Below are 10870 nucleotides of genomic sequence, written 5' to 3'. Positions count from 1 at the left end.
AGGCTAAAAATGAGTGGGGAGGGGGGTGTCCTTTAGACCAGCAGTTGCCAACTGGTGGTCCCCGGGCCACTGGTGGTCCGTGAGGTCCAAAAGGTTGGCAACTGCTGCTTTAGAGTCACCATGGACATTCAATTGGCACAGGAAAAGGCTGTCATTTTCTCAAAGATCTTTGCATGGAATAACTTTAAAACCCTTTTCTGGAGTCTAATGGAAACATCTAACTGAAATCTTTCTCTTCCCAAATTCTCAAGTTGCTTTACTTTGCTTTATGTTCAAGTAAAATGAAGAATCATTGCTTAATGATCTCTATAGGCTTAAGAAATCAGGCGTCCCCTTAATTCTTCAGCTATGGGTCTGTTTAATTTTTGTTCTGTCTGATTCTGTAAGTTGGAGCTAGGGAAGCTGCAGATTCACTGCAACAGGTCTTTATCCAGAAAGATGAGGTGAAGTGGATTACAATCTACAGGCCTATGAGAAAGGAAAGAGAAGACACTGAGCACTCACCGACGTATATGCCCGACTACAGATAGTACAGGTGTACACCTTGGCATGCTTCACTGTATGCGTAGATAGGTGCACCTCTAGTGAGGCTGCGTCTGTGTACGCCCGATGACAGTTGTGGCACTTGAAGGGTTTATCTTTGTTGTGCTGCCGTCTGTGGGACTGAGAAAATTGGTAGAAATGATGAGTGTATTGGACTTTTCCCTCTTGCCTCCCAGGTTCTCTTCTGAAGGCAGTAGGAATTGCTTCAAATGAAACTTCAGGAGCCACAGGCTAAGGGAAGCAGCATACCTCAGGCAGCACAGACCAGCATCCTGAAAGTTAGAATGATGACTATGCCTGGTCCCACTAGTCCAGTGGTTCTCAAAGTGAGGTATGGGGATTGTTAGGGAATACCAAGACCTTTTTAGGGGGTCTATCTATACGGTCAAAACTATTTTCAAAATAACAATAATAATGTTGGCCTTTTCATTCTCTCATGACTGTATGAGATTAAATGATGCATAATATTGCAATAGATTGAATACAGCGGACATGAGAGTCTAGCCATCTTCTGGTAAGCCATACATTAAAGAAATGTGAAAAAAAAAAGTAAAACAGTATCATTCTTCTCACTAAATTTTTTGGGGGTGTGTGTTTGGAAATGTTATTTGTGTTTTGCAATGGATTTGCTATTTTTTAAATGAATTACTAAATATCTTCTCCAGTTTTTCAGTTTCACAATATCTACATAGATAGATATTACCCACATCAACAAAAGCTCTTTGGGTTCCCCAGTAATTACTACAAGTGTGAAGGGGCCCTGAAAACATTTGAGAACTGCTATATTAGTCAAATGGCACTTTCACCCCACGTCTTAAAGTCAAGGCCTCATGTGGAAGGAGGAAAGTTTACCTGCAGATTGGAGAGCTGTGTGAAGGCTTTCTCACAGCCTGGGTGGACACATTTGTATGGTCTATCCCCGGTGTGGATTCTGCACGGGATGAGAAAACAAGAAAGGGGAAGGATGTCAGCAAGGCCACTTGGGGACTGGCACTTAACAAGCCTCCTCAAGGCCACGCCTGCCCTCCCACAGGAGTGGGAGTAGTATGAGATGGATCTCCAGGTGCCTCAGCTGCTCTCTGACATGCTGTAGTGCCTGATTTCTGCTCACTGCCTGCATCACTCAGCTCAAGATGGGCTCCTCTCTGCTGGGGGAGGAGGGATGGGTGACACGGCAGCCTAGGGATAGGCAGCTCACAATCTGGTATACAAGAACGCTCCTACAGTAACTCTCTGATGAATGCTTAGAAACGTAAGGTCAACACAATGGTAGGGAAAAAGAAACACGTAACACTTTTTCCTTGGCCCCCACTATCCAACTAGAAACTATCTCTTCAAACTCAAGCACCACTCCCAGAGAAAGTTCTAGTGTCAAAGAAAAATGAGAGTTATAATAATTGTGGAAAGTATCAGTGATATGAATACTTGTACAAACTCCTTCAGGCTTTTCCCAGTACAGCCCCCTAATGGCAAGAAATGTCTAGTTTAGTATCAATTTGACCTCTTTCCCAATCTCTACAGGGTCCTCCACTGAAATGAGCCAAGGACTTGAAGGTGCATGAACATCTGCTCCTCATTAGGGACTTCAGAACCATCTTTGTGACCAGGTGGTTTTCCGGACCTCTGGTATAAACTCTTGAAAATATCACAGGATGTCTCCTTGTGAGGAAAGCCCGACTCCTCTTCACAAAGCACAATGTCTGACCATTCTAAGATCACCACATCCAGAAGCAGCCAGGTGTCTATTAAGAGTCTCGATTCCACTTCAACGTGAGATACATTAAAGAACACCAATTCTAGTTGGCAGGGTCACTTCCTCCTAGTCACTCCAGATTCATGGGACAAACAGTAGGCATCCTTATGAAGTATGAGCTTTTTCATTGTTTGCTGGCTCTTTGAGATTTAAGACATGTTTGGTTTTGTTCTCTACTCCGGGCATCCCTTGGAGCTTGCTTGTTGCTGTGTCACCAGGCTGGTACCCAGCTAAAGTCTGTATCTCCCATTCATAAGCAGTGCTCTAAGGACTAGAGGTAACATCTTCAAATGCCCCAGCTTTGGCATCAAGGAGAAAACCTTGCAAGGTGCGTGCATGGGTATTTTCAAGGAAGGAAATGAGGAAAATAAAGTTGTCTCCGCTCCAGATCAATCTCTTCCTCCCATGCATCCGGGAATAACAGTCACTGCATCTCCCCAATGTAGCTTTTGCCTCAGAAAGGCTCTCTCTGAGCATCCACTTGTTTCTCCATGTTGCTGCTTGTTCTTTTTCCCAGATGCCAGTCATGTTCTCCTCCAGCCAGGTCTCTCCTCCAGCCAGGTTTCTCCCCCGCCCCCCGCATGCGGGTTGTTGTGTGTGTCCGGGGCGGGGGTGGGGAGGGCATGCCAGCAGGGCGGGGGCAGTAGCCCGCCACTCTCCCTTACCGTGTGTGCTGCTGGAGGTGGGAGAGCTGGCGGAAGGCCTTCTGGCAGTAGGAACAGTTGTAGGGCTTGGCCCCCGAGTGGATACGGAGGTGCTGAGCCAGGTAGGAGGTGTTGGCGAAGCTCTTGGAGCAGTGCGGGCACTTGTGGGGCTTGATGGTCTCCGTGTGCATCTTAGAGTGGATCCTGCCGGAGAGGAGAGGAAGGAAGGGGGGAGGAGGAAGCAGTTCGACACCACGGGCTCAGCTCTCTGCTGGGTGAAATGATGTTGCTTGAGGGATGAGAACACCCCCTCCTCCCTCCTCCCAAACACACTCCGGCCTGTAGAGGCTAATGACGAGGGCACCAAGATCTAGGTTGTTGCTGATCTTACGTCGGTAGCTAGAATGGCAGTGAGATGATGAAGAGCTGCAACCCCTGGCTCCTGTTAACCTTAAAGATTTCAGTTTCGTCAACCCTCCGTTTGGTTCTAAGGTTACACACTCACCACAGATACCCTGCTTCCAAACTGTAATTTGAACAAAGACCAATACCGCCTGTTCCCCATGGACCTGAAGTTGAATGCACACCTTGGCTCTGAACTGAAGCATATAGTAAATGCAGGGCCTGCTCTGCAGAAGATTTCCAAACACAGACACAGAGAGAAACCACAAAAATTGATCCAGACTTTGGGATTGAAGACCACAATTTTCCAGGCCCCCCACGCCAACTCCTAAGACACAGTTTAATTTTCACAAACAGTAATGGGAGAGAATTGAGGCTCCCAAAGGGCAAAGTTGAAAAGGAAAAAAGGAAACCTATGGAGAGAACAATAGGCGCAGGCAACATCGTCTCAGGGTGGGGGGGTTCAAGGCCAGGTAGTGGGGTAAAATCAAGAGCAGCCTTACCGGGTGTGCTGCTGGAGGTGAGAGAGCTGTCGGAAGGATTTCTCACAGAAGTTACAACTGTAGGGCTTAGCCCCTGAGTGGATACGGATGTGCTGGGCCAGGTAGGAGCTGTTGGCGAAGGTCTTGGAACAATGTGGGCACTTGTGGGGCTTGGTCTCGGTGTGTGACTTGGAGTGGATCTGCATCTCCGACTTTGAGTAGAATGTCAGTGAGCACATCCGGCACCTGGGCCAAGTGAGGGCAGCCATTAGAACCTTTCCCACCAAGAGGGCATTGCTGAACCCTCCCCTCTACTTCCAAAGAAGCCAACCTTTCTGATCTCTCTCTTATTCCAACTACCTTGTAAGGTCCATGCGAGGAGGAGCTCTGTTTTATTTATTTTTATAGTTGAAGCTTCTAACACAGCCCAGTACAATATACTCAATACATATTTGCTGAATAACTGGATTCCCAAGTGTGTACAAAAACAGGAATTCAACCAAGGAAGACAGGAAAATCTTATTATGGGCTTTGGCTGATGTGAATTTCACTGGGCTAGGATCATCAGCTAACTTCTGTTTTCCTTCTGCCTATAATTTTAATTTCAAAATTTTAAAAGAACTCTTTCCTTTAATTTCCCATGTAAAAAGTACATCCATCAGGTATTCCTCAAGCTTCTGAAATGATGAGGACAAACTGACTAGATTACCCAGGTCTCCTTTCCCATCTTCTTCAGATAATTGCCTTCTCTCAGATTTTCTCCTATTTCCTTTTTGCCAGGATTTTTAAAGGGGTGGGGCTGGGGGAAGTATCAGAATTTCAGTACTTGGAGGGGCTTTTCCAACCCATGTTTATCTGGCCTCCATCCTGTATCTGCTGTTCTACCAGCCAATCTCCCCCACTCCCTAGACAATCAAGTGAAAACCACTTTTGCAATGAGCCAAGGTATCTGTTAGGAGTGGGTTGTGTCCCTCAAATGTATAGGAGAAAAAGATTTGCAAAACACCAAGCTTCCACACTAAATCTCTCCTCTTTCCTCACACATGGAGCCAACATTAGCACTTTGGGTTGACATTAATAGAATCTGAATACACTTTTATTCATCCCCTGAGCTGGTAATCTTCCTGCTCTGACACTGTCCAACAATACCAAGTAAGAAGGCCTCTGAGGACAAACCACAACTATTTAGACTTTATTGGGTAAAAGCTATTTATATGTGAGCTAGAACCCTAACATTCCTAAACAAGTCACCAGTGTACAACATGGACTGGTAGAAAGGGCAATAGCCTAGAAGCCAGGTAACTGGGACAAATCCCTCTTCTTTGGGTCCTCCCAATTTATCACGGTAAGAGGGACTTAAGATGGTGTGAGGTATGATTTCTACTTTTTCCTGATTCTAGGAGAATCTCTGGAGAATAAGTGAGATCAAGGCTATAAAAAACTCTGAGCTCCTCAGAGAAAAAGATATCACTGTTAGCAGGGATATGGTCTCTATTAATGCTTCTATTAAAATTCTAATCATTAAGGCCAATTTCGTTTTCTCTAGTTACTTGATAACTCTGAAGGAAACCAAATTACCAGTTTACCAATCCCTGACTATTGTCTGGGATGCCCAACCATTGTAGAGATGGGGAGGCTCTACTTATAGGTAGCACAGTCTAATGGACACAGCCAATGGAAGACAGCCAACAGGAAATCTGGACACCTAGGCTCTCTACTCAGGGTTCAGTTATAGGATTGCTCATCAATCCAGACCTTACTTTTCTGGTCTGTAAACAGAGAGATAAATTAAATATCTGCCCCTACAAGGGCCAGCAAACAGGACAGTCAAAAGTAAGCCAGTGTTCTCTAAAAATAAAACTGCATTGCGCTGTCTGGTATGGATCAGTTAGTTGGGTGTCATCCAGTGCACCAAAAGGTTGCCAGTTGGATTCCCAGTCAGGGCACAAGCCCAGGTTCGGGCTCCATCCCCAGTAGGGGGCGTGCAGAAGGTAGCTGATCGATGTTTTATTCTTATATCATCCATGTTTCTCTCCTCCTCCCTTCCTTGTTAAAAATCAATACAAATATCTTTTAAAATAATAAAACTGCATTAATGTTAACAGCACCAGTGTGATGGCTGCATTCATGCTGCTGTAGTTTCACTAAGACTGAGGTTAGAAACTGGTCACATTGCCACTTGGGAGGGGAACTGTACTGAAGTTATAAAATAATTTCCCTTGGTTGCTAAAACTTCTTATAAATGGAACAACACATTCATTTTAACTCATTTAGCTAGTATATATGAATGCTGTTTACTTCCTTAATATGAAACTAATTATAAAAGAAGAAATAACCTCCATCAAAGTTTTCAACGAGACAAAAATCCACAAAACTTAAATTAATCGATAATGGACTGGCAACATAACCAGCAGTCTCAAAAGGTACTAGGTATAATAATGGTGATAATAATAATAGTTTGCCATTTGCTGTTGTGCCTGATATTGCCAGGGAACTTTGTTTCCGCCCCTCACAATAAGTTAGCAAGTATTATCTCTGTTTTATAGAAAAGAACACAAAGGTTCAGAAAGGTTAAGTAATGTGCCAAAGGACAGTTATTTACTATAAAGCTACCATTTCGGCCTAATTTAAAGATTCCTCACACTAGAGGTATTTAAGGAAAGGTTGGACAGTCATCTTCCAGGAATGTTTAGAGAACTAAACCTTAGGGGAGAGACAGTTTAGGTGACCATTAAAGTATTTCCAACTCTGAAATCTTATGAAACCAAGTAAGAGTACAAGTGCTTTAATGCAAAGTGTCAGGTAGTCGAAAAGAAATCTGACTTAGGGGAGTTGTGGCAGTGGGCACCATTCATATTCAACAGGAGAAAGGTGCCCCTTTGGAGGCATGAAATGCAATGGCCTTGCTTACAATAACTATTCTGAATTATCATTCCATTTTTTCCCCTAATATGCTCAAAAACAGTTTCATATACTCTGATTTTCCCTTAAAACAGTTCCACAAGAGAGATGAGGGCCATGATTGACCTTCCATTTTACGGATAGGAACTCTTTAGTCAGAAATAAGTTTACTTCTCCAGAGCAACAGAACCCAATTCCCCCAATACAGTCAAATGCCACTTGCCACGGGAATGGATGAGATTGACCCATATATGCATTGAAAGAGGGATTCTTTGTGATTAAAAAGATTCCACCATTGGAACTTCAGAGTTCTGAGTTTCTGAAGAAATCCTGTCCACCTAGAATATAATTAGTTGCCCTAAAATTTCAGAGTTCTCTTTCATCACCTAGGCATAGGGCCAGCAAGAATTCCAAAAACATGGAAGGTGCAGAAAATCCCACCAGGGCTTCCTTCCAATTGTGTATTCACATTGCTTTCCATATAAACAATTTGGGAAGTCCAGAGATAGCTTTAATGTGGGTCCAAAAAACTAGCAAACAAGAAAACCTTAGCAGAATCAGAGGACCCTGATCCATGTGAAGGGTTCCATAGGATGCCAGAGAACACGCCCTCCCCCCACTACTTCTAACACAGCGAATTTTGTATAGGTGAACCTCCATGTCACAATGACCTCACTTTAAGCAAATACATAAAAATCCAGATTTCTACAAAATATATTTAAGAGGGATTTTCATTTTATGAAATGATATATAAAATAATGCCTTTAAATTAATCAAACTTATCAGGTACCTTTATAATATGATATGATGTAAACATTTTCCAGGAACACTTTTATTGTATAAAGTGGGATATACCTGTAATAATAAAGCTGCAATGAACTTTCAGATTATAAACTGACTTCTGTAGTGCTCTACACTTTCTGCATAGCAACACTCCCCTCATTTTCACTTACAAAGAGGGATTTAAATTCTCTGTAGTCGTAGCTGCTCTCTACAAAAGTGTACAACACAATAATAAATGCTAACTACTTTTATCTCTTTTGAAGTTCCCAACATTTCAAATCTTATCTGATATATACTCCCAACAAATGGGAGGCAAAAACAGAATTCTCCCCATTTTATAGATGAGGAAACTGAGGCCCAGAGAGGGGAAAAGGACTTGCCCAGGGTCACACAGCAAGTTCGTGGTGGAGCCGGGAACTGAATCCATTAGCCCAAGGCTCTGTCCATTTCCTGTGCCGCAGTTCCCTTCGCTCCTAAAATGGGAACAACATTGCCCATCTCGGTACACTAAGGACAGACCCAGCTCCCAGCCATGCATCTCTGCCCCTGTCTGCGTCCAAGCTGTGGCAGTGGTTATCCTACTCTATACACTGGGACCAAACTCCCCAAACCCACTAGGGCCCTTGATAGGTCTGAAGGGAATTAAAAGATTTCCAATGTTCAAAGGGCAGGGAAGTTTACTTATGTAATTATTTTTGTACGGCATCACATGCAAATATAATGCTTTTTGGCCATGGACAACTTAAAGGCAGTAAATAATCAAAATGACTTCCATGAATCAGAGAGTAAGCAGTCATTTTATAAGCGTAAGTAGGGGAAGGGAGGCATCTTATTCCTCCCACCGTTTTATATAGACCCTCCCATTATACCAACCATGCAGGGTCAGGCTGGCTCAATGCCCAAATATGACTCAAGAACCAGTGGATGGCATACTGGTGAGGGGCTTACCAGAAAGGTTTCTTGGAAAAATGGGAATGGAAAATGGAGAAAGCAAAAAGGAGCTGGAGATAGAATCTCAAACCCAGTCTAAAGCCTCAATACAAGAAAAACCTCCATTATGGCACTCAAAATTAACTCAATGCTGATGACCCCAAAGGGTCTCCATCCTGGGGGAAAAGGCACAAGAGAAGTGCTAGAAGCTCTACCTTCCTGCCCCGTGGCAAAATGCCTGACATGCATGTGGATCTGAGGTGAAAAGCTGGCAGAGCATACAGCCTGATTAGGGGCAAGACACAGATAGGGTAGGGAAGCTGAGACAGGGATCCTCACACCCCATCCTGCCCCAGGATCACTCATACCTATAGGTCTTGCCGTCTTTCTGATGGTCATCATCATCCTCAGGGGAGAGGACATAAGGGTCGTTCATCTCGGGCAACCCTGATTCCAACATCCGCTTCTTCTTTCGGCCCCGGTGGGGCTTTGGAGCCACACTGCCACCTCCACCACCACCTCCGCCTCCTTCCTCTGTTAGGGTTGATGATACCTTCTTGGAGAGGTCAGGGACCACCTGCAGGGCTTGTGAGCCAGGGGGAAGAGCTGAGACAATCATGGGAGCCGAAATGGGGAAGGTCTGAGCTGATGAGGCTGTGGTCACAAGGGAGCCTGAGGGGGACGTGATTACCAAACCAGGACCTAGGATTGGGAGAAAAAGGAGATGGTGTCATGTTGTCCAGTTCTGGTCCTAATCCTATTTCATTTCCCCAGATCATTGTCTAACTAAACCCTTACCACCTCCCCAGCCCAGAGTACATAGGAAACCCCAAACCCTGTAGAAAAATAATGGTCTCCTAACCCCTGTCCCCACCCCAACCCCAGTAACAGTGAGATTTACCCCTTGATTGACTCCCTTCTCTTCTCCACCTCTGAGAACAGGAGACTCCTTGATTCAGAGAAGGAAAGAATGTCACCTCCTCAAAGGCAGGGACCGCATCTTCTACTTCTTTGTATCCCCCACAATGCCTAGAGCATTGCTAGGCACACAGTAGGCTCTTAATAAAAATTTGATTGAGTAATCAAACACATTTCCCACTCCCCATGTTGTTGGAGCCCTCCAGCCTGGGGTACTGATCATGGAAGATCAACACCTCAGATTGGAGAAGAGCAGAGTTGCTCACCAGCAGTCATTAATCCTGTAGACGGCACAGGGACCACCGTGATATTCTGGGTAACGGATGCCTGGCTATGTGGGGTCAGCTGGTCTGACTTGGACTCTGTGTCCATACTGATGCCTGAGGGCAAGGACACTGAGGCAGGCACTGTCAACAAGGTGGGGTAGTGGGGTGGAGCCAGCCCACAGCCCTTCTCTGGCAACAGCTGATCCTTCATCTTGTTGATGAACATCGTGTTCTCAATCTGAAAGAAATGGAAGGGGAAGGACACAAACTGATGGTCACTAGATGGGAAGGGGTAGGGAAATGAGCAAAAAAAGGTGAAGAGCACTAGGAAGTACAAACTGCCAGTAATAAAAATAGCTACAGGAATATAAAGTACAGCATAGGGAATATAGTCAATAATAGGATAAAATAATTTATGAATGGTGCCAGATGAGTACTAGACTTATGGGGAGTAGGGGGTCACTTTGTAAATTATATACATGTCTAATCACTATGATGTACACCTAAAACTAATATATGTCAACTATTATAAGTAAATAAATAAATAAATAAATAAATAAATAAATAAATAGCTAGCAGGGGAGGGGAGGGAAGTGGCCTCTTAAGGGAGAGTCTGATTATGTCTGCTCCCCAAGCACTTAGCATTGTCTGACCTCCTTGGATATCAAGGAATGATAGTTAATATCTTTGTGTTTCCAGAGAGAAGCCAAACAGAAACACTATACAATTCTCAGTGATGGGGACCTGATGAAAAAGCAGGTGGTTTGTCTTGCTTCAGTCTCCACCTGCTTCAGTCTCTGAGGAGCAAGTAGAACTTACTACTCAGAGTTGAAAAAAGGACACCATGGGGAAGGAGCAAAAAAGCAAACTCCACCTACCTGTCCTGAGACTGTGGGGATAGAAGGCCAGAAGTATGGGTTAGAATTGAAGTGAGATTCTTCCATTCTACCTGAAGAAAGAGAGACCACATCACACTCAGGAATAAATCTGAAGCTTAGCAATGGAGAAGTGGAGATGAGGAGTTCTTGATTTCTCCTCTGACAACATGGCTGGGAATTAGTGGTCAAGACCTTAGGATCTAGCATATTATATTAGCCCCATTAGTCAGAACCACTCAGCACTATACTCCTATCCAACAGAGGCTATCCTAGATAAGATGCTGGTGAAAGAACTTATACACATTCAGTTACACACAGAATGTTTCCCATATCCCAAGAAGTAGAATTGGTATTAGTTTCCTTTGCTGAC

The 10870-nt window shown here is 44.2% G+C and overlaps 1 protein-coding gene across 5 annotated transcripts in view; it reads right to left on the bottom strand.

Moving 5' to 3' along the window:
* Positions 1 to 10870, bottom strand: part of ZNF384 (zinc finger protein 384) — a 21588-nt gene that overhangs the window by 3516 nt on the left and 7202 nt on the right. The window contains exons 2-10 of one of the 5 annotated variants that reach the window (XM_006757577.2): positions 10501 to 10571; positions 9623 to 9860; positions 9340 to 9387; positions 8807 to 9140; positions 7889 to 7981; positions 3846 to 4070; positions 2962 to 3144; positions 1396 to 1474; positions 505 to 663 (exon numbers count right to left, since the gene is read on the bottom strand). In XM_006757577.2, the coding sequence (XP_006757640.1) occupies positions 505 to 663; positions 1396 to 1474; positions 2962 to 3144; positions 3846 to 4070; positions 7889 to 7981; positions 8807 to 9140; positions 9340 to 9387; positions 9623 to 9860; positions 10501 to 10566 (1425 nt within the window). In that variant the 5' untranslated portion in view covers positions 10567 to 10571. The remainder of the gene's footprint in view (positions 1 to 504; positions 664 to 1395; positions 1475 to 2961; positions 3145 to 3845; positions 4071 to 7888; positions 7982 to 8806; positions 9141 to 9339; positions 9388 to 9622; positions 9861 to 10500; positions 10572 to 10870) is intronic. The other 4 variants (XM_006757581.2, XM_006757579.2, XM_006757580.2 and 1 more) reach the window with 4 other exon arrangements.

This window comes from Myotis davidii, unplaced genomic scaffold, assembly GCF_000327345.1.
Source record: "Myotis davidii unplaced genomic scaffold, ASM32734v1 scaffold13, whole genome shotgun sequence".
Taxonomy (NCBI): Eukaryota; Metazoa; Chordata; class Mammalia; order Chiroptera; family Vespertilionidae; genus Myotis; species Myotis davidii.
This window is presented reverse-complemented; position numbering and strand designations above follow the sequence as displayed.